We start from the raw sequence: 23,473 nt of genomic DNA, 5'->3' as shown, positions 1-23,473 counted from the left end.
ACGCTCGTCTACATAAATATCGCAGCCGCGCTCCTACAGTAGTAACACAGTCCGTGCTATCAAGCGCTCATTGCCTTCATGACCAGTGCCTTTTAACTCTTTGCAACACAACACTAGGACGCGTCGCGCGACTCCGCTCAACGAGCATCGATCAAACGATCATTTAGTACACCAACACCCCGTGTCATAGCTGGATCATCAGTAACAGCGGTAAGTAACCGCAGTAATCCTTTTTTTTTTTTTTTTTTTTTATTCTTTACGTTAACAAAGGATCGAAGATAGTTTACTTAATTCGCGTTCTATCGTAACAATGTTTTAAATGTACGTATTTTCAATGAACGTTATCTAATCAAGGGCAGTGCAGAAACTGCTGTAAATAGAGGAATGAAAGGAGCGCGATCATACTGCTTGACACTTTTCGATCGGAGATCAGCGGTGACCCGTGTCCCCTGAAAGATAGTACTCATTCAAAATTGATATTGTTATCGTGGCTTCGAAATCATTCTTCGTTCTACTTGGGGCGGTATTTTTCTTTCTCGAGTTAGAAAGGTTTGTTTTTTTACAAACCTTATTTGTAAGATTTCAACAATTATTGATTTTTTTCATTTTCTCAGGAGTATTTTATTGAAGTTTCATTTATCATAAATCTCGTCAACTTTGTGATACCTATAATGTGTCAACTGTTCTTATATTGTGCTTCTGAATGACAAAGTGACCGGATAAAGCAGGGAGCGATTAAATCAAAAGCGGATGACAGTCTACTCTAATTAATTTTTGTATTATACTTTCGCATCTGGTTACTTACAATCTACTTATGTATTTGCATCGAGCGATACTATAATACTAGCGGTATATAGAGATTTAGTAAGACGAATAATGATAATCGACTCAGTTTAATCTATCTTTATACCGTACTCAATCTTTTTTTTTAACAGTAGATAAGTCATTCAACTTGTTTACAGAAACTTATTTACCGTATCGTAGTTATCAAAATATCACGAGAATAGTCTAAAGTTTCTTTATTTGAAATTCAGTAGCACTTAAAATATATCGTTAGTTCGCTTTAACTTAAAAATAGATCTAAAGCGAAACAATTAAAATTAATTGCATATTCAATATGTTTCATTATAAAGACCGGTTGGTTATCGTTTGTTATCTTACTGATGCTTTCAAGAGCTCGTTTTTTCAAAAATTTAAATGCAAATTGTTGATAATTCGCGCGAAAAACAAGATGATCATTACACAATTTTTCCATTACAATGCTCGAACGGTAAAGCTGCGCTATCAGTTTGAATTTTTGGCGGCAAACTCGAGAAATCTTCAATTTTATTCGCGTCTAAAATTAATCTTAAATTCTCGCTGTCTCGTTAGAGGTTATAACTTATCAGGTCTAAATAGTAATTCTTTGTCGATATTTCGAGGAAAAAGTTTATTAGTCACGCGTATCTAACGATAAGTTAATCTCTCGTATATTTCTAAACTAAAACAGCTTTAAAATAAAACAGATTGAATGCTTTCCGATTGCAAATTCAAATTCAGCGCTTGGACATCGACGAAGAAACAGGTAATATCGCAATGCTGAGAAAAGGTTGAACAATTTTATCTGCATGCAAGTCGGGAGAACAAAGGCATCTTGCACTTTGCTCGGAACAAGAAGAATCGTGCGCTGTGTCGCGCGGATAAATATTTCATCGAGGATAAAACTGAATCACTCGCAGATAGTATATTTGAATTTCAAACAATGTCGATTGTGTAGGAAACAGAATGACCAATTAATTGGAGTGTCTCACTCTTGTTCCCTTTTCCTGAGTTCAAGTTATCTTAAAATTATAATGAATCATATTCAAACAATTGATCCAATATTGAACCTTCGCAAGCAGAACATTGAGTTTATAGAAATATTTTCTTATATTTCTATTCCCCTGGACACCATTGTCAAGTAAAAAGAGACGACGTTCGAAGACACTGACCCACATCGTTAAAATAGAAACCATCGAATCACATGAAATTTTCACCGGTCTCCCATTTCACCGGATTGAATATTGCTTTTCGCGATGCAAATCTGAACATCTAATAATGTATCTGAATACACGCGAATGTAGGCGTATACAGGAGCACGCAATAGTAATTACGACTCGGCCGATACCTAGAATCGTATTTATACTAACGAACGGATACCGAAGCTTTGATACGCTTTTAATCGTCGAAGTACACCCGATATTTGATATAGTGATTTATTCCTTATGATCACTGTATGAAGTACTGTTTACCTGTATAGCAGATAATACATTGCTTTATCATTGAATTTATCAATTCACTTTCATCAATTGATGATAAGTAATCGTATTTTCGATAGTTCCCGAGAGTAAAACACACGATGGTCTACTTAAATTCCGTTTAAACGATCCCATAGAATATAAGGTCGTCAAAGTGCTAACACGTGCCGTGCTGTTTTTTTACGTAATTTTCCATTCCGGCTATGTGGGTCGCCAATGATTTATTTATTACACACAGACTCTGGCCATATAATACAATGTTTTTTATCTCCCGTTGCGTAACGAGAAATTCATAAATTATTTAATAGCGTTACACGTAAAAATTAAACATTCTGTTTTATAACATTAGCCTAACTTTCTAAATTTCACTGCATATTTATATTTATTTCAATTTCTCCTACCTCATCTCGAATAAACGGGTATAATTCAATTACGCGATTCGGTTTACACAAACTGCACGTGCGTGTAAACGTTGACGCCTAACTAACGATAAATCTAAAGCTGACAACATTGTCATCAAAAACGTTCCTCCGCTTTCGCTTACCGATGTTTTCTCGGGTATTAAATGTCGTCTACACGATACCTGTATCTAATTTGCCTGCAACGATAACGTGGCTCGTGACATTGGCAACGAACTGCAACTTCCGTAAACAGTTCGGTTTAACCGGTTTCCAACACTTTGATAACCGTTTATCTCTCGCCTATGAACTTCACGCTTCGTTAAATCATTATTTACCGTGAATGAAACTTATATATATATATATTTTTAATTGACAATTAAATACAGATATGAATTAAATATATGTTTGTTTTAGAAATACAAATCTGAAGGAAAATTCAGATTTCAGTGATTCATATCGACGCAACGCGAGCGCGCTCCTTCTTTTTCGAGATCGTTAAAACGATCAAACCTGTTGTTAACGACGTAGCATGATAAAAGGAAACAAGTAAAAAGTAAACCGATCGACACGTGTAAGTACATACTCCGTAAAACAATGTACGGCACACATGATCTGGTTTTTCCTACGCGACACACTGAACTCTCTCTCGGCGAGTCTACGGTGGGTCATATCTCCGATTATGTTTTCGCCAGTCTCCATGGCGATATAACGTCGGTACAAACGAATCGATCTAACAAATGTTCTTTCGTGTATTAACGAGCCGGTTGGTGACACAAACGTGCTGATAGCGATGCTGGTTACACGTGTAATCATGGAGCAAACCCGTGTTTACCCGAAAACTGTGTCACCAAACGATTTTCGAATGGACAGAAAACAAAAATATTTACCACCTCGATGTTGCATAATCTTTATTTCTTGTTTTGGTGCGTGCTGTATAGACGATTAGTATTTCAGTAGTGATTATGAATGATAAGAAGGTTTTTTTCTTTCATTGGTCAACTGATCAATGAAACATTCAACTTAAAAACCTCACTGAATATATATTTTCCTTTTTCGTATTTAATTAACTGAAAGGTTGATACTGACACAGTGATACACATTTCGTTCGATCTAGTGTAATCGATTGTTCAGTGCAAAGATGTAGAACGCTCTCGTTTAAAACTGTTCGAAAGTAGAAGTAATGAAGTATGTATTGACTGTGGTGCAAGTGACACTGTTTCATTCCTAAATGGTAACGTAACGATACTTAATATAATTTGACAAGAGGAGCAACTACGCTGACGCACACTAAATGGCCAATTTCGTAACATCAAAAGTTTGACGTAATTTGATGACACAAAACTACTATAAAATTGCATGTACGACATATTAAATTGTAGCTTGAAATCTACTTTATTCGTTACACAAAACACGCAAGAATAGCATTACGGATTTTGAGGACAGCGCAATGTTCCTTCATTGCATTTCCACCCGGAAGTCGAATTTACTTTCAGTCTCGTATCGAATCGGACTGCTGTACTATTTTTGCTAGCTTATTATCTATACAAGCAGCATAGCATCTGAAAATGAAACAGTTGTGCAGTGTCAAGTTGATTTCGCCTGGCAATTGCACTCGAAAGATGTTCTAATATATTTAGAAAATAGAAATATGGTATAAAATGTAGAAAATGAGAACGAGAAGGAATTTAATTAAATTAATCATTGGATCAGCAGAAGCTATATCTAGCATACTGTAATTACTACGATGCATTGAAGGTTAACGAACAAATTGAAGGGGGATCCGTTAATATTCACGTTGGTGCCCAATTGCCGTGGTAAAAACGAGGAAATGAAAATTACCACCTCATGGCTAGAGGAAGCGTGGCTCTCAATAGTGAATCACGATTCATAAAGGTGCCCTTGGTGTGTGTATGAGCCCGAAATAGTTGGCAGAATACTAGAATGTTTAACAATTCACGGTCTTTCGTGCCACGTTTAAATCGTTAAGTGAAAATAAACGATTATCAATGGGTGAAAATAACACGCTTACCCATCTATCGCGTTTCTTTCGAAAGATATTATTATATCTTCGATTAATATGATAACCTATTTTCATTCGAATGGAAAACGTAAGGAAACTTTATTTCTTTATCGAAGAACTTTTATAAATTTATTTCAAGTAACTTCGAGGGTCGTTGTGCCGTTTGGTAGATAATTAATACCGCTAATTGCTTTCATGGCTTCTTTTCAATTCGACTCGAAGGGTGTTCTCCACAGCGTGAGCTCGCTCATTTGAACGTATTCATTTTGAAAGGAATCGAAAGACTACTCGGAAATCTATAACAGAGAAAATGCTTAAAAGCTTAGTAAATCTTAATGCGCGTTATTCGGCGAATGTAAATTTTAGAGTCAAGGTTAAATGACCTGACGACAGTTCGAAATGACACTATTACAATAAAATACATGACAAGATTCTGGCAGGGTGATTTACCTTGAATTTGTCAACGTTACACAACTTTTCGCGAACAATGAATCGTATAACTTTTCAATTATACGAACGATAAGTATTAGAAAGTACTCGTTAAGGATGGTTAAAAAATGACAAGTAAATTGGTAATTTGTAGATGCAAGAACTACATCTGTCAAGAAAAAATAGGTTAGTGGAACAGTTTAGCATATCAGACGAACTAATAATTCAAAACCTCACGTGTCGCATGCAACGAGAGGCGAATTCGATCTCTTAACGGTTCTCCTAGTAAAATATCTTTCTTCGTTCGACCATTGATTCTATCTTTCCATGCTACAAGTAGCTTTTAAGCCGATAATAATTCCTTAATAAAAAAGTTGCACAAGGTATCTGTATTAAGCTTTTAACACCCCAGGTAGACCGATTAATAGTTTCAAGAGATAATGTCTAACAGGTGGTACCTTAAGCGTGAACAAGACTACCATTGATACTTTATATCCTTACAATTATTTCTCCATATAAATAATTTTCCTGTACCTTAATAAATATTTAACGAATAGTAAAACACTATAAGGACACCCTGTATACTCATCGTGTTCGTGTTATATGAACATGTGTTGGAGTATTTACAGGCTTGATACTGAAAGCACGATGACATTACGATAATGAACACATAGATCAGTAAATAATAAGAATGTGGGAAAGAAATTCAATTGTGTATATTCAAACATTGCGACATTAACGAGTCATAATTAACATGCTTGATCAATAACAGGTAAATATTTATTCGAAACTGTTATTAATTTACAACGATTCTTTTGTAATTAACGAAAAAATGCTAAAAATAATATCATTGCTATGTATATCAAATCTTATCACTGTGCAAAAGCTTAAGATACAAAAAAAATCAGTAAAAATAAATATATGTAACGATTAACTGTTTCAGTTGATAAAATTCCAGCGATAAAAATGTTTTTATGAATACACAATCGAAATATGCATCTTGTGTGATTTATTTCTACGAGGGACATTGTGAAGGCCATTTTGCGATTACTTTCATTCGCGTGACAAATAACATAATAAAATTATAAATTTAATATTTATACTTTTCACATTCATTAATCCAAATCGTGAATCAAATTCTTCACTTTCACACATTTGGTTTATATTTACTGCTACCAGTATTGCATTTTATTTCATTTAAAGTTACAAGAGACTACGTATTGCAGTTGCTTACACGATTACCGATTGAAATCGATATGTAAATACATAAGCCATCAAATATATTAAATTACTGCAATAAATAAGCTGTATAGATACATATTGCTACTTGATCCTCAATTCAAATTAAGAACAGATAATGAAGTACAATCACAGATGAACAAAACTGGTTATTGAAAGTGGAAAAGAAAGGAGACAGTAGCTGAAGAAACATGAATTTAAAATTTGTTCGAAATACGATGGAACCGGTATTTCTGTCAGGATTCGATGGAAGGGATAGGTATATAAATGATACCTGCTCCAAGTTGTGTTAGTGGACCAGTGAATAGCACGTTGATCCTTATTCGCGGCTTTTGTTCTTATTTTGCCTTGTTTTCAAATATTAAGTTAATCGAAATTCGATTCTCGCCGAAGAAAAATTGACGAACGAAAGATCGAGAGTTTGAATTTAAAATGAGTCCGAACATTTTAGTAAAGTTATGCGGTACAAGGGTATTGCAGAATGTCGGTATCGGTCAAAAGCCGAAATGGATCACCGTTAACAGATTCCTTAGGTTAGTAAATTTATTTATCTAGTTGTACTAACAAAATACAAAGAGAAACGATACTTGCACTTAGACGAAATTACCTCCATTCAAATCTACCATTTTCTTTTATTCGGTGCTTTCAAATCTCCATACTTATAATATTGAATTCTGTGAAATGAAAATTTGGACTTGGCATAAAATTGAAATAGAAATGTACCATTTAACATCTACCACTTTTCACCAGGCCCGTCTCCAACATCCGCTGTTCACACTCCAGGTAGACTATAGCTGAATGTCAAGAATAGAAATGCATATATTAACTCTAGTTCTAGAACGGCCTTGCGTTTTGTGGAAAGTTACTTAAACTGTTTATCGAGAGCCATGGGAAGATTAGCTAAGATAACAGGAAGCTAATTATTTCAATAGCTTTGGTTCAATAAGCTGTACGGTATCGATGTTGCGAAACAAGAAACGTAGCCGCGGGGATACGTTGTTTTTCACTATTGCTTCGAAAATGATTCCCTGTATCGACAGTTTATGAATGCAACAGCAGAGAATATACAGCCAACCGACAGTCTTCACTTTAAATGGCGGTTGATGCCAGACCGGTAAATTGCCCAGCTTGTTTCACAATGCATCGTGCATTCCAAAGGTGAACGAGATGCTTTGAAATACGGTGTCCTTAATGCCTTCGTAACTGCCGGCTAAGAAGCAAACGTATTCCTTGTACAATTTTGATGGACATTGATGGATTGGTTTCGTGAAAAATCGCTTAAATTACATAATTTACATCGTTATCAGGAATTCTTTTCGGTGATTGTAAACCTCTCGATAAATTATATAACAGGTTTCGTTCGAATAATTAGACTTTAACTTGTTTAAGGTGCACCTCGAGTGTTTCGAACGAATAAAGATCATTTCAAGGCAATCGGGATGAAACAACACGGAAAGTGTATTTACTTCAGATAAGTGTGAAAAACGAAAGATTAGAAGTAGGTAATAATGATTCCGCTAATCAAACGAAAGGGAACGCGTGAGTCACACGGAAGTCCATCAACGTCTCCGCGCGAAATAATGTTTTTAGCTGTACACATATACCACTACGTGACTCGTAGATTCGTCACGTGCTGCATAATAACCAGTTGTAGTGTTATCGCGGTTTTCTTTATTGAATCGGAAAAATTCTACATTATCCGAGACGTAGAATTCACCTCGGCCTATTGTTAGAGTCATTACCTAATAGACAAACGCTTAATCTTTTTATTAACCAATCTCTGGGTAATATCAAAAACGGCAAATGGACCGTAAATAACCAATTAAAAAAACAAATATTTATTTGATCACCACGTTAATTGAAAATGTTTCTCGAAACATCTCTAAATAGGAAGGAATTAAAGCGATTGTTTATCAGGGAACTGTTCAATAAGCAACCCACGTACATTAACTACTGATTAGAGACGATTGTATAATTGCAGGAGAGAAACTGCTTGCGTTTGATAATGCGCAATTTTCCAGTTTAACAAGGAGCTAAGTAGAGGAAATTTTCCGTTCTTCTTAGCGATTGAAAAATAAACTTCTATCTTTTCGTGTCTATTTCTGAATACACTATCGATATTTTGAAGATAGAAAATTTGCAAAAAAAATCGTACCATGTCATTTGTACCGCAGAGTAGCTGCATCCCTCTTTATAGGTGAAAGGTGAACAAGTATCGATGTTTCGAGACGCGTGCATTATCGAAAAGAAAAGGAAAGATTTAAAAATAATCCGAAATGGCCTTGAACACGCCCGAAATATTTGCACGTGCGAGCAGGGTTATGATATCGGGTAAAGACCTCTCCGACACGTTGTTAAAACGCGTTCCCAGTGGGTGACTAGCAATATGCATACTACTGTGATACACGCTGGAACCGCGTGCGTGCTGCGTGATGTTTGATGCGTGCTGCGTGATACGTGGGCGCGCCTCTATGTCTCTTTCACCAAGAATAAACCCAGAGGAATCTTTTATGTGTTCCTCTACGCTTGGTTGCATTTCGTATGTACGTATGAATGGATCTGCGTAATGTGCGTTACACATACGCGATATCATTACTAGGCGGCACCACGCTCCATTTTAATCTGATCAATTCGCTTCCCTAATGTATGCAATATTCAAATCAAAACACGATTCGAACCGCTAAAACATTGGAAAGTTTTCGTTCGAATCCAATCATTAAGTATCATTCTTTCAAACGAATTTTCCTTGATCAACAGGAAAATTCAAAATGAAATATTGCGTCATATAGCGTTGTACAATTAAACGCGGTGGCGCAATGTGACATATTAAGTGTATAAATAGATTCTCAAGGTATAATTAAAAGGTACATTTGTTAATAGGAAAGAAATAAATCTACCCCCTGTCAAAGTAGATACCGTTCCATCTTGCCAAAAAAACAGAAGATTCAGTCATGATTTGTTACACTTATAATTACTATCATTATCCGTTCTTTCTTTCAATTTGCCACAATAGTTCACCATGATCATCGGCTCCCTATCTTTTCCAAATGAAATACCGTGCCGGGACCGTGCACCGCTCTTGCTAGACCCCGGGAACTTACATTTTATCTAATACGGAATAATTTCATGAATTTTTTATTTGATGTTACAGTATCACAATGTCGCGTCTTATGCTGAAGGAGTCGCCGAACGCGGCCCTAGATAAGACCCTGCTGAACAGGTACCTGGAACTACCCCAACCGGAGAACACAGTTCAGGCGAAATACATTTGGATCGATGGTACCGGTGAAAATTTGCGAAGCAAGACCAGGACCGTTGATTTCGTGCCGAAACATCCGTCAGGTAATTATCCGGGTAAACGTAAGCAGAAAATACGATGCGCGTGTCTCTAGTTTCGGAACAACCTTGATCACCGTTTTGAAATACGAACGATCAGGTGTACTTATGTTTTGGATGATAACCAAAATGTTATCTAACCATTTTTAACGTTATGCCACGATGAGACTAAAAGACTATAGTACATATATGTACTCAAGATTACAGTCTCTGGGAGATTGGAGAAGATCCTGTTTGTCTTTTCTCAATTTGACCCAACATCCGTATCTTCCTTACCTGCACATTTCAATCATCAAATTGTAATCCTTCCTGAATGCTAATCACATATGTGAGATTCAGTGCGTAAATACTTGAATTTTCTACGTCCAGCGCATATGCAACAACGTTGGGCACAGTGAAATAGCATATATTTGTATTCATGAAATTCTATACGCGTTACGGAACTATTTACACATTGCAACGCATAGAGTCTACGAGGACGAATTTAAATACCGTCGATTAGGGATAAAATGTGTATTGAATCGATACCTTAGGATTTAAATCTTGAAATTGATCTGATTTCTATTCTCTTTTTAGAATTGCCGATCTGGACGTACGATGGTAGCTCGACGTACCAAGCGGATGGAGCGAACAGTGACATTTATCTATGCCCGGTAGCGATCTACGACGATCCGTTTCGTCGCGGGAAGAACAAACTTGTACTCTGCGACACTTATTACAGCGATATGACACCAACGGCGTCTAACAAGCGTTTCAAAGCGAACGAGGCTATGGAAGCGGTGAAGGATCAGGAACCATGGTTCGGTATCGAGCAAGAGTACACTTTCCTTGATTTCGACGGTAGGCCCCTTGGCTGGCCGAAGAACGGTTTCCCGGGTCCCCAAGGACCGTACTACTGCGGCGTCGGCGCCGACAAGGTTATCGGTCGCGAAATCGTCGAGGCTCATTACCGAGCCTGTCTTTACGCCGGCGTGAAGATTGCTGGTACAAATGCCGAAGTAATGCCGTCTCAGTGGGAGTTCCAGGTTGGTCCCTGCGTCGGCATATCAGCCGGCGATGATTTATGGGTCGCCAGGTTCATACTGCATCGCGTGGCCGAGGAATACGGTGTGATCGTCACCTTGGATCCAAAGCCCGTGGACGGTTCGTGGAACGGCGCTGGCGCGCACACGAACTTCTCGACAAAGGCAATGCGAAACGAAAACGGTATCGCCGAGATCGAGAAGGCGATCGACAAGCTGAGCAAGCAGCACCTAAGGCACATCCAAGCGTACGACCCACGCGGAGGAAAGGACAACGAACGTCGTTTAACCGGAAAATGCGAAACCAGCAGCATACATGATTTCAGCGCTGGTGTAGCGAATCGTAATGTCAGTATTCGTATACCTCGAGGCGTTGCCGAGGATAAGAAAGGGTACCTGGAGGACAGAAGACCAAGTAGCAATTGCGATCCATACTCGGTGTGCGACGCTCTTATTCGTACTTGTGTCCTCAACGAGTAAAGAATTATAACGGTTCCTGAAGACGATGCTCGGTGGAAAGGAATAATTGGACGATAAATCGGTAGTGCGATAGAGTGGCTGAACTTACGTTGAACGTGTTCCATGCACATTGTAAATTGATTATTCATAGTGAGAGAATACAAGATTTGAACGAGAGAGGATGTATACTTCAAGCGAGACGGAATCGTTCAAGGACCATCGATCATGTTATAAATAAAATTGCTTTCAAAGGAAGCTGAGAGGAAGGGAAAATAAGGAAATTCGTATCGTTGATCGGTGTCGATTAGATAGCTAGAAATTTCAAGTCTCGTGTAATAACGGATACGAGGAAAATGCACAAAGTAAAGACGAGACGATTGATAGGAATAATTATTTGCTTTTGCCACAATAATATCTTTTAATAAATTGTTGCGAATCGAGTGATGTATAATTTATATTTCATACTTTGAAACAGTGCAATAGGAATGGTTACTTTTATGATATATTGTCACGGTGGTGTAACCATGATTTATACGCCATTTATAAAAATTATTTTTCTCAATTAACATGTACTTGTTAGCATAGAATGAAATGAAACGTGTAAAAGCTATAGAATGTTGCACTGAAATATAATACATATCTTTTGGACAAATTTGATACCTCTCCTGATACCTGAAAATACGGGCATGCCACCCATATATCGTTATTATAATAAATGAATGTAAATCGTGGAATTCCATGAAGGCACGATAATTTAGAAAAGTTGAATATAAGCATCCCTTTATCGCAGTTTAAAATGCTATGACTGCGACTCTGTGTATTTACGATAATACATACATAATGAAAGGAAAAAAGTGGATGTAGCATGTATATGGTGTATTTTCATATTTGTATGGTATATTTTCATATTTGTATTTTCTATGCTGAATTCTTCAATATAACTGTATACCATAACCATTGTTGACATTTTTGTTGGTAGTGGTTATCACTGTTGTTGTTATTGATAATAAAAGGCAACAATTTTTAACGAAGAATAAATGTACTCTTATTAGTAAAAAACATTCACTTTGTTATATTGTAAATTAAAATTTACTAAATTTAACAAGGTTTAAATATTTCACTCATAGTAAAAGGTATGTCGCATAATTTATATTTCATATATATACGTATAATATACAAATCGTATCAACGATTACGGTTAATACAACTGAATTTCATATCCTACTTGTGCATAGCACTTGATTTTTTTATACTTTCTGATATTCAACGATATGATAAACGTTTGCCTTTAAATGCAATTGGCCTTTTCATAAATTGTTTATACCACATATATCCAGTGAATAAAGAAAGGGAATACCATGTAATGATATAACTCAAATGTTCATTTCTTAATTCAACTTTTGTTTGACTTCCTATTGGAAACTCTGATGAATTCTTATTGTGAATCATTTCAATATATACAGGACTTGCATCTGCCTTTTTAGCCATTTGATTCAAATCTCTTAAAGAATAAAATATACAAATGTAATATTAATTAGAAGATTAACAAAATTAAAACTGTGACTGAGTTAGATTATTTGGATGTGATTTGTACATTTACCTATAATACCACACACTTTTTTCTGGAGCATTGCCTGGAATAAATGGTGGTCTTTTTTCATTTAATCTTACAATTCCTACAATTTCTACTTCATTCTCTGTTTGATTTTCATGATTTCTTACTGCATTATTATACAGTGATGGAATCCAGCCACGATTTACCAAAATTGTCAAACTATAAAATATTTTATTTAGAAAGAAAATATGTAATAGATATGCATGTTTAATAGCATTGAGTTTGGTAGTATAAATTTACTTACTCTCTATCAGCCAATTTCAAGGGTGTAATAACATGGTATCCTATTTGGGGGGTTTGTTTATTAAAAAATGCATTATAGTCTGCAGATTTTCCATCTACTAATAAACTTCTGTAACCCACAAAAAATTCCTTTTCATACAAAAATGTTCCTTTTACTTTAACAGGATAATATTCCATTGACTGCAATTCCTGTAAGCTAAATGAAATTATTTAGTTTAATTATTTAGTTCAATTTTATACCACTAAATATTTCATAATTTTTATTGATCTTACTTTTCTGGTAGTTCGATCGGCTGATGATTAATACGACTACTCAACTTTTCTATTAAATCTAATTTCCATTTGCGTCTTTGAATTTGCCATGTACCAAGCATAAATGTGGCAAGTGGTATACTCTAAAGTAGTAAAAATTGTTAATGAAACCTGTTAATTTTTATATTTGCTATACACGAGATTTTTTGTAATGTACTTGCCAGTAAGAAATATGTGTAAGGATCGTGATTTTTTCTTGAATTATAAGCATTGATTTTATCTCTTAAAAGAAGGTTAGGTTTAACCTCTGGTTTAGTAATATTTGTAACATTACACAGTGATCGAATAGAATACGCTTTGTTTAACAAAGACTGAACAATATTAACGTTGAATTGGTTTCCAATTCTTGAAAAAACTTTACTAATTCTGAATTTCATATTTTACGATTTCAAGTTGTGAACTTTTTTAATATAAATTATCACAAACATAATATCGTAAGCTACTTATTTGTATAAGAAAATGTAAAAATACTTCAGTTATCGTATCAAGGATTTGAACAAGTTTTACATTTTATTAATTTGTAAAGTTACATATAAACAATCTGTGCCAGGGACTACACATATATACTGCAGTTTACCAGAGTCCATAACTGCGAAAAGACCAGTTTTCGTTCTTCGCGCTTCTCCAGTGCGCATCTTCGCCCTGATTGGCGATACTCCCAAACGAAGTGGAAAGCGATTAGCAGAGAGCTCGCTGCGTTCCCCCACCATCTTCCAACCTGCGCGTCGCAGTTATGGACTCTGGTGAACTGCGGTATAATACACGAGACATGTTCTCATGATTTTGGGGGTCTTCAGATACCCCAGGTGAAGTTAGATCATCATGTAAATTTAAATTGGTATTTTATGTTATTTGTTGGGTGGATTTTACAGTTTTAGGTGGGTCACATTCGTAGCCACCTCCACGTGGTGTGACCTGGTAATCGATATCGTCGTCTAAACATTTATCAAAAAATAATGTTAGAAAACGATATCGAGCTGAACGCTACGATTCGAGTAACATAAGTAAAGTAATTACATAAATTTTTTCGAGTCAAGATGTTTTGATATACGATATATTGATCGTGCTCTTTATTTTTCTTTGATTCTTCTTTTCGAAAGGATCCTTCGATCCTTCAACCCCTTATTTAATTCCTAAAATCACCGTTCTGAATCATAGAGTGCGCCACAAAATGAGTAGCAGAAACGAGGTTTGAAGTTATGTCGGTATTTTTGAATTTACGACACAAAGTCTCATATGATGATATGTCTCTTCTAAACCTCGTTTGTGGTATGTTTATATTAAGATAGAGCAAATGACGTTCGTTTTCGCGAATATATTCGTCTTCAGTTTTTGTAGATCTGTAATCATTGTTAATATTAGGGAATTTCGAAAATCGTGCACCAGATGACGGCACCGGTACACGTAGCGGCCGGCACGGGGAATAAGTAACTTCAGTCGATCGTTGACTGCGGCCGTGGGAGGACGGTAGGGTCGACAGTCGCACGCTATCTGAATATAGATCGGGATTGGTTGACGGTTCTCCCGTAAGCCCCGCCTACCAGGTGGTCGTTCGAAAGTGTAGTTGTGTAGTTCCTTACGACGAAACGACGGGCGCTGCTCTCTCCCCAACGTATCCAATCGCGAGAAAATCTGAAATGAGACGTGTCGGCGCGCTAATATGTGACGGTTGAGAGGAAACGAGGACCAGGAACGTGCGAGAGGGTGGTTTACGCGCGGGTGCTACCACTTTCGAAGCGTGACGAGGAGAACGAACCGCGTAAAGAAGTGGCGGAGGTGGCGAGCGTGAAAGAAAATAATAACGTCGAGAAACGAGAGAAAAGACGACGCGTGTGTGCCAGAAGTACGGAGTCCAGTGTGAGAGAATAATCCTCTATTTCGGCGGGGGGGATCCTATGTCTATCTCTCATCCTCTCTCTCTGTGTATTTCTGCCTTCTATTTTTTTTTTCTCTTCCTTTCTGTTTCTATCCGCCTTTATCCCGGATAAAAATATCGTCGCGACATAGTGTCTTTTTCATCGAATAGTATGCTCCGTATCGTATCGGGGGGATAACAAGTAAAAGATAGAAAAGTGCTTCGTTTAACCAACAAGGACGTCAGCTGTGTGCGCTTTTACGAGAGGGACGTGTGCGAGAGAGAAGCCGCTGCTGAGAGACAGAGAAATGGCGGCGCTGGTGGCAGGTGTCCAGTATGGTTTGTCGTCACACAGTAATTTTCACGAAAACAAGTCCCTGATCTTCGTGAAGCTCACCGACTCGGCGCAACGTGCCATCGAGGACTTCCTCAGAAATCGGGTAAGTAAAATATTATATTCTCTTTTTACGCGATCACTTAGCCTCGCGTACAGGCTAGAATCGCAAGCTTCTGTTCGCGTGTGTGAGTGAGCCCTCTCTGCATGTGTGCGTGCCTCTGCACGTCGTCACGAAACGGCCATGTGTGCGTACATGTGTCGTAATGTCGTGCCAAGGAAAGAGACACCCGATCGACTCGCTCGCCATATTTCGTGTGGAATTTCGTTACCACAGCCACTAAAAAATCATCGCCTATGCTCTTAAAAATAATTACAAACGTTCTTCTTCTAACCTAAAAACCTAACGACATTCAGAAAAATAGCAGGAAAAAAATGATCGCGAAACTAACCGAACGAGGCCACGTTGACTCGTTAGCAGCTGGTTACTGCTCCACGTTTCTTACCCGTTGTTCGCGAACGGTTAATACGAAAATTGAACGCTATTCATTTTCGATTGATCCCGAATACCCTTTCCATCGGCTTCATTCTTTCGACTGTATCGTTACAATAAATCCGTATGGTTTGACAACGACATTACGTAATAAGAAGACTGACAAGGCAGTCAGCTTGGTGAATTGACTTGCCCGCTGCGGTGGTTTATTCGAAAAAAAAACGAGCAAGTTTCGTTGGTCTGAAAATAGTCGGATCTGTGGAATCTGTCGAGAGTCGTGTTACTTTTCGCGTTCGTAGAACATGAAAATAGATGAATCATCGTTGCCAGTCACTGCCTTTAGAATGGTAAAGCATGATTTCTGTAATCTGGCTTTCCTTCGTTCGTTTTTATCGCTCTGACATTATCGTGGCTGATATTTAAAGATACATTCGGCTGCATCGTGGTTTCGTAGAGGTTATGTTTGTCCACCATCTGTCCCTTGACTCTACGAAACATTTATTATTTCTCTTTTTGAAAACGAGTAATCGCGAGCACGATCCTGTATTGATAATAAAAATTAGTAAAAATTCCATGATTCTTGCATGACCCGATACGTCCTAACCTCTTGGACGAGATTCGAAAGCAAAGTCGTCAAAGGGGCGTGCCTTTCGTCCAAATATATTGGCATTGAAAAGCCGGCCAGTGCATGCAATGCTTCTACACGTTCGTATCGACGACACGCGTATATATTTTGTGGAAAAAGAAAGAATCGAAGAAAAAAACGAATACATATGCGAAAAGTATCTGCAAAAGTTTTACATGGGTCACCGCTTATCGCTTACTCCTTTTTCTTCTTCTTTCCATTCACTCTTTTGTACGGGTTCAACTTGTGCCAACATTTAAGAAACAATATCTTTTTACCGAGCGAGCAAGATTTCAACGGAGATTTCGAGAATTGTTCGATTCGATCGTGAAATATCTCTTTCCATATGTTATCCTGGTCGGTTGTCAACTTGACGGTTCGGTGTTGAGTCATCGGTCAAACATTGCAACGTTTCTTTTATCATTGACGTAAGAAAACCTGACCATTTCGTGGATCAATGCATTAACCAGTAATTTTTTTGCATACGGAAAAATCGCCTACACGATACTCTACAATTCCTTTCTTTCACTATTTTTTTCTCTCGTAAAACTATAGTACGCTGGACACGTTTGATTTAAAATTCAAATTAGGGGATTTAATTTTAACAGCCGTTTATCGCACCAACTTTTCCACTTGGCGAGCATTTATCATTTATTTTTCATTGCACAGCCCGCACGATTTATCTCGAACACGTAACCGCGGTAGATGTTAGAAAGATTCTTAATTAGAAAATAAATTTGTCAAATTTGAGGGTCGTTTGTATCTCAAACTGTGACTTTCAACCTCGTTATTGCGTCAGAATGACCGATGGCGAAAGTGTTAACTCTAATAAACAGAAGGCCGGATATCTTGCGGCTCGCGTTACTCCATAACACGGGACCGAGTTTATTCTCCCCGTTTCCTTCCTTTCCAAATAAGTCTCGCCTAAGAAAAATAATGATTCGCGTAGGAATGGAAAACACGATGTTTCTTAATTGAGCAAAGGTTTTTCTTTGTTTGCTTCGTAAGGGTAAACAAGCGGTGGATCGATAAACAACGGCATTGTGGAAGAATTCGCGAAATTGCAAACGGAATGCGGCAAACCGTTTCTTCGTTCCACGCGAGGTAACAGTTGCATTATGCTTTGTCGGCCGTTTGATACTGTTGCACGGACCGTGTCCTTTCGTGCGGATAAATATTTGCTTTTCCGACGTGCAACCTGGCAATCCGATCGTGTTCTTGCGTGTCCAAGTAATTCGTCTATCAATAATCACCTGGCTACCTTTAATTAATCAATCGGTAACGAGTCGTTTGAAGAATTCGCGATGCATAAATCGTGTTTTCTTCGCTGTCTGCATTCGGTGCTATTAAAGTAGGGAAAGGAAAGGGGTTAAACAACCTCGAAAGCAATACTTCTGGTAGGGTCGTTTAAAAAAGCAACGCCGACAGGGTGTTTCGGGGCTGGATTCTGGCAAAGGCCAGTTTCTCAGCTCGGGTACGTGGCATAACCCCGTAAGAAAAGAGGCGTGGGGCCTGTTTCGAGTAGCACAGCTGTTCTTCGAAACTTGAATAACGATCCGGGGGAACAGGCCGACGGCTGGAAATTTTACAAGACCGAGTGCGAGAGCGATTCGAATCGGGCCCACCGTGAAACAGTCGCTCGCATCGGGGGAACTCTATTTCTGTCTTAATAAATTCTCGAAACCGCGAACGATTAAAGAAAAATTCACTGCGATACGATGATTTCTCGTCAAACGATAGCAACTCGAACAAGGAGCAACGCTTGTGTATTTTTAACGAGCGGAACGTTTAGAAAGCGTTGGTTTCGACGATTGCAAACATTTCCTCGTGGAATGCAACGGAACGTCTGTGTCGTTTTTAAGAAAGCAACGAATATCTTTTGGAAATGGATATTCATGAATATTTTCGTAGACCATTATCACGAGGGTGCAAAAATTCTTGGCGTTCGAGGTTTTCGCGTTTCTCGGAATGCTTTCAAGCATTACCCGCTCGAAATAGAAATCGGCCTTTCTCGGCGCCGTTTGAACGAAGTTTCTCCGTTCCGGAAAACTTGCTTCTTCAGCGCGTCGCTTTTAAAGCAACTGTATAATTGAAGCAAAGGGGTGGTCAGTCGTCGGTAGCCAAGGAAACAGATGTCTCGTAGGGTTCCTCGTCGCGACGTCTTTAATTTGTCTGTCGCGTTTCGACTCGTCCTATCCCCTCGGTTCCTTTCCTTTTCTTATTAATTTAATCCTTCTCGGATGATTTATCTTCTCCTTTGCTCCCAGTTTCCCTTCCTTTCCTTGTTATTTGTATTCTGTTCAACAATCGAGATCAGATGGTAAATTTTCTTTAAGTAAATCGATTGCCTCTTTTGGAGCGCCAAGTTTTTTGCAGCTTGTAAATTGATATCGGGTAAAAAATTCTCTGGTCTCTTTGTAATTTTGCCTTTCGATACACGTCGATTTCTCTGGCCGTTTCGAGCCTCGTTCTTCGACTTTCCCCTTTCGCCCAGAACCTCTTCGTCATCTCGCGACCCTCCGTACTTACGATCGTGTTAATCAAGTTTCGATTAAAGAATTTTCGGGTACGATAGGAAGGTATGCCGGACGATACGAAAACGTATCCAGGAAACGAAGATCGATCGGGTGAATGTGACGATTTCTTGGGAAGAAACGTACGCGTTCCCGTTTCTTTGACCGCGCGATATTCGGTGCGTTAAATACGACGGATCTCGCGGGTATCTAGAATTTAGCACGCGGCCTGCGATAAATTACAGCGGGTGAAAGTGAACGGCCAAGACGTATCAAAGGGGGAGTGCATATTTCGCGAAATAATGTCAACGGTCGAGAGCCTTGAAAGTGGCTCCGAACGTGTCGATCTCGAGGAAATCGATTGGTTGGGATCGGTTAATGGAGCGAGTTATCGGTCTGAAATACTCCCGAAATCGTCGGTTTAATGACCGATCGAATTCGTTACCCCGTTTCTTTACGCCTTCGGACACCTTCTCGTCCGACTTTTTTCTCATCGGAACACCGTCGAATCGGCGATCCGTAGTAAAAATTCACTTCCGTAAAGTTTGGCCGAGTATTTAGCCGGGATTTTTCAGCAGGTTATCGCTCGATCGTTGAAACGTTCACGGGCTCGGGGAAACACGTGTTGCGCGAGTCCCTGTTACGATTTTACGTGGAAATTTATGTGCAATCTAAATGGAATTACCCGGGAAGAATCGAGGTCACGTGGATCGTTACGTAATTAAAGAAAATTAATGTATGTAGATCGAACGGTGTTAAATCACGCTCAACGAGTCAAATTCTCGTCGCCTTCGAAATAAAATCTTAAACTTAAAACTTTGCTGAAAGGTGTAACAACTACATCCTGTTTTGTCCGTATCCTTCGAATCAACGCTTCGAGTAATATCGATGTTACTTTTTGTCTTCGATAAATTAGGCTCAAGATCGTTTCGCCAGGGAGAACCAAAATGAGAATAAATATTGATGACGTTATTGCTTCAACGAGTATCGAGGTGGCCGGTTGCTCGCGCAAAGGTTAAATAATGAATTCAAACTCTTTTAGTCTCCGCGTTAATGGAATTAGACGTTTAAACGTTGAATCGCACGACGACAGCCAGATTAAGAACTCGCTCGTCAGCTTCGTTTGTCCATGCTTGAATCAGCTAAAACGATACTTTGGAAGCGCAGCATTTCGCTTTCACCTGCCCGTTTCACGTGCATCCGACGAGATTCACATTGAAATAAGAAGGGCGTCCCTTTTGTGAGCCTCCAGGCTCCTCGTTTCCTTTCTTTCGACCTCCATTTTATTCGGCTCCACGACTCTGCCCTCCGGGGCCGTTCTTTTCGTTCGGTTTCCTCGAACGAATTTTTGAAACCTGCTTCGAACGATCGAAAAACATGATCTGTGAACGCGTGATCGCATGGGATCGTAAATATTTGCGAATTTATCAATTTGATTTATTTCAACTTTTCAAGATACACAAAGTATACTGCAGAAGATCAATTAAAGTTCGAAGCTCGATACCATCTCCGATACGCGAGACTCGTTTTATTTATTTATTTATTTATTTATTTAATATATATACGGGCATAGCCCTTTACAACAAAAGATACATTACGTGATTAGTGTTTTTCGCGTCAGTCGCAGTAAACGGCTTCACCGGGGTACTGTATGAATGGATAGTATAAACATATCGCCGGATTACGAACGTAAACATGAACAAGAAATAGTAGTGTAAGTATGGCCGCTCTATTGTACTTCCATGAATGGCGCTGCTATCCAGTTGCCGCGTAATCGAGGAAAAAGTTTCTGATGTTATGTCTAGTTCTGTCGACAGAGTCAGTGAATAATTCGCAGATTGAGTTGAATTTATTCGCCGTGGTGCATGCTCTATTGATAGTATTCAGGTGCCCAAATCTCGAGGTGTAATGCCATTGATGAAAAAGTTCAGAGGATCTGGTGGCCCGTGGTGGAATGTGAAAAGTAACCTGCTCGAGCAGTGGTGCACAATCGATTTCATTGGACAGAAGCTTCTGTATGAACACAATCTCGTTGATGGTACGTCTATCCTTGAGAGAAAGAACCTTGAATCTGCGCATGATATTGGTGTAATCATGGTCAAATCGCCCCATAGGAGAGGTGGTTTTATAGGAAAGAAAGCGAAGAAATCTATGCTGTATCCCCTCAAGAGCATTAATATGTTTGGATAAACGAGGTGCCCATATTATGCTAGCATAGTCAAGATGAGACATTACTAATGAATAGTAAAGCGTTAGAAGTGTACCTGGGTTATGGAATTGAGCACATGTGCGCTTCAGGTAGCCCAGCATCTTGGAAGCTGAATTAGTAGCAGCTACTATATGTTGGTCGAAAGTCAGTGAGCTGTCGATTAACACCCCAAGATCCCTGGCACACTCTGTGTTGTTCAGAACAGTGTTGTATAGGGTGTAATTCATAATAATGGGTTCCTTGCATCTGTGAAATCTAATGACACTGCATTTGGCAGGATTGAGGCTCATCAAGTTTCTGCTGCACCACTCTTCTAATCGGTGAATATCTTGCTGTAGATAATAAGCATCAGTTGCTGTGTTGATAACCCGAAAGAGTTTGAGGTCATCGGCAAATAATAAAAAGCTGCAGTTAGTGAAGACGTATCTAATATCATCTATGAATATTAGAAAAAGCAATGGTCCAAGATGAGAGCCTTGGGGAACACCAGAAGATACAAAAATTGTTCTGGATATGTGTCCACGAAATTTGATTGACTGGACTCGACCTGTAATATAACTGTAGAACCAATGCAAGAGCGCTCCATTTACCCCAAAGGAATATAGCTTGTCAATCAATAAATTGTGGTTGACTCTGTCGAACGCCTTGGCAAAATCTGTATAGATTGCATCAACCTGCTTGTTTTTCTCCAAAGCCTGTGAGATATAACTAATATAGCACGCTAAATTGGTCGTTGTTGATCTGCTACTAATGAAGCCATGCTGCTCATTGGCTAATTGGTTGTGCATAATCTTAGAGAGTTTTCTACAGACAATAGCTTCAAAGATCTTGGATGGAACATTGAGTAAAGTGATTGGCCTGTAATTTTCTATCCTAGTTCTATCTCCTAGACCTAGTCCTAGCTCTATATCCTAGTTTTCCACTTGAATCGTTGTTTCCACTTCACCCAGCTCTGTTCCCGTTTTTCATCTTCCCTCATTTTTATCCTCGATGTTTTCTCGTTCGCGTGTGATTCCAGGCCAATAATCATCCTTCATTTCGCTCGAAAGACTCGAACAGATCCGATGACACGTAAAATAATTCAGCAACCTTGGCGCGTCTCGTTTCTTCCTTAATTTTCACTTTTCTCACCGTCGAAACGCTGTGAAATCCTCGATAAATTTAATCATCGACACGTTACTTCGTTTCCTTCCACTTTATCGTCGAGATTCTCGTACATTTTTTTCGTCGGTCGACTCCATCTGGTACGGTTTGATGGGATCGTAACGCGATTGAAACTTCATCGAGGAATCGGTCGTTGCAGCTGCACCAGCGAAAAGAGATTGCTCCGCCCTTGAGAGCAACGCGAATTTCATTGCAACGGAAATCGATACAGGCGATTTCCGTGAACGATTAACCGTGACGCCGCGGTTGCGATTCTTGGATATCCCTGTGAAAATCCGCGGAAAAACCGCGATTATCCTCGTCGAAGCATAATCAAGGGCAGGCAAAAGTTTCCATCGTTTCTTAAACTCGATTTTCTTGCTTCGATATCTCGCTAATGATACAGAGAATTTTTAGTCAAAATATTTGACTAAAATCTGTCGCTTTCGAGGCAAATAAACTCATCAACGAATTACCGTACTTTCTCAACGTTGCGAAATCGTGTGCATATATCGTTATCTGTACGTAAGCGATAACACGCTTATTAGACTTATTGTATGCAAAAGTAAAGACCGTTTTCTTATCGCAGATTTCTATTCATTTCGAAGAACGTCTCTTTTATTTCCGATTGTTTCGTAAACCTTATTATTAAAACTTGTTTTTTTTCTATGTCTTTATGTTTCGAATCACGAGTCGCGTAACCCCTTGTACATCCTGGTTAACGATCACCCGTCGAATATCTTTTTTAATCAGCCTCTTCCTCGTTCGAGCAGCTCGCTAATTACCGCGTAACTCAAAGCTGGATAGTGTTTCGTGAAAACGGTTGGATAATTGTGTTTCATCGTTTCGAAGAGTGGACGCTCGATGAAGACGGCAAACCCGTCACGGGAAGCTCGTGCAGCGTAACGAGCATCATTCTAACCGATAATGATAGCTCGATTAATAACAG

At 38.7% G+C, this 23,473-nt stretch overlaps 3 protein-coding genes across 4 annotated transcripts in view; 2 read left to right on the top strand and 1 right to left on the bottom strand.

Moving 5' to 3' along the window:
- The first annotated feature begins 47 nt into the window (after nucleotides 1–47).
- On the top strand, nucleotides 48–11,413 carry Gs2 (glutamine synthetase 2). 2 transcript variants are annotated; one of them, XM_034340241.2, is made up of 3 exons: nucleotides 48–210; nucleotides 9,517–9,707; nucleotides 10,278–11,413. In XM_034340241.2, the coding sequence occupies exons 2-3, from the start codon at nucleotides 9,524–9,526 to the stop codon at nucleotides 11,201–11,203; spliced, it is 1,110 nt and encodes a 369-aa protein (XP_034196132.1). In that variant the 5' UTR covers nucleotides 48–210; nucleotides 9,517–9,523; the 3' UTR covers nucleotides 11,204–11,413. The 2 variants fall into 2 exon arrangements, with proteins under 2 accessions (XP_034196132.1, XP_034196131.1); XM_034340240.2 differs by lacking the exon at nucleotides 48–210 and adding an exon at nucleotides 6,654–6,898.
- Nucleotides 11,414–12,018: 605 nt separating this feature from the next.
- On the bottom strand, nucleotides 12,019–14,087 carry Surf1 (surfeit locus protein 1). Its single transcript, XM_034340247.2, has 5 exons — nucleotides 13,514–14,087; nucleotides 13,314–13,435; nucleotides 13,042–13,236; nucleotides 12,783–12,956; nucleotides 12,019–12,683 (listed from the first exon to the last, which is right to left on the bottom strand). Exons 1-5 carry the CDS (start codon nucleotides 13,727–13,729, stop codon nucleotides 12,446–12,448), a joined length of 945 nt encoding a protein of 314 aa, XP_034196138.1. The 5' UTR covers nucleotides 13,730–14,087; the 3' UTR covers nucleotides 12,019–12,445.
- A 710-nt stretch (nucleotides 14,088–14,797) lies between these two features.
- Su(Tpl) (Suppressor of Triplolethal) overlaps nucleotides 14,798–23,473 on the top strand; it is a 76,345-nt gene continuing 67,669 nt past the window's right edge. The window contains exon 1 of the mRNA XM_034340237.2: nucleotides 14,798–15,647. Within this exon, the coding sequence (XP_034196128.1) occupies nucleotides 15,516–15,647 (132 nt within the window). The 5' untranslated portion in view covers nucleotides 14,798–15,515. The remainder of the gene's footprint in view (nucleotides 15,648–23,473) is intronic.

The sequence above is a fragment of the Osmia lignaria genome, chromosome 10, assembly GCF_051020975.1.
Source record: "Osmia lignaria lignaria isolate PbOS001 chromosome 10, iyOsmLign1, whole genome shotgun sequence".
NCBI classification, from domain to species: domain Eukaryota; kingdom Metazoa; phylum Arthropoda; class Insecta; order Hymenoptera; family Megachilidae; genus Osmia; species Osmia lignaria.
Note: the sequence above shows the minus strand (reverse complement) of the source record. Positions and strands in the feature narration are given on the sequence as shown.

What these genes read in the sequence shown, in the direction of transcription:
- Surf1 (XM_034340247.2), bottom strand. Translation starts at nt 13,729, where the DNA reads ATGAAATTCAGAATTAGTAAAGTTTTTTCAAGAATTGGAAACCAATTC. An exon ending in CTTACACATATTTCTTACTG is followed by an intron (nt 13,436 to 13,513) that starts GCAAGTACATTA and finishes TTACTACTTTAG; the next exon opens with AGTATACCACTTGCCACATT. An exon ending in TTGAAATTGGCTGATAGAGA is followed by an intron (nt 12,957 to 13,041) that starts GTAAGTAAATTT and finishes AATATTTTATAG; the next exon opens with TTTGACAATTTTGGTAAATC.
- Gs2 (XM_034340240.2), top strand. Translation starts at nt 6,798, where the DNA reads ATGAGTCCGAACATTTTAGTAAAGTTATGCGGTACAAGGGTATTGCAG. An exon ending in ACCGTTAACAGATTCCTTAG is followed by an intron (nt 6,899 to 9,516) that starts GTTAGTAAATTT and finishes TTGATGTTACAG; the next exon opens with TATCACAATGTCGCGTCTTA. An exon ending in CGTGCCGAAACATCCGTCAG is followed by an intron (nt 9,708 to 10,277) that starts GTAATTATCCGG and finishes TTCTCTTTTTAG; the next exon opens with AATTGCCGATCTGGACGTAC.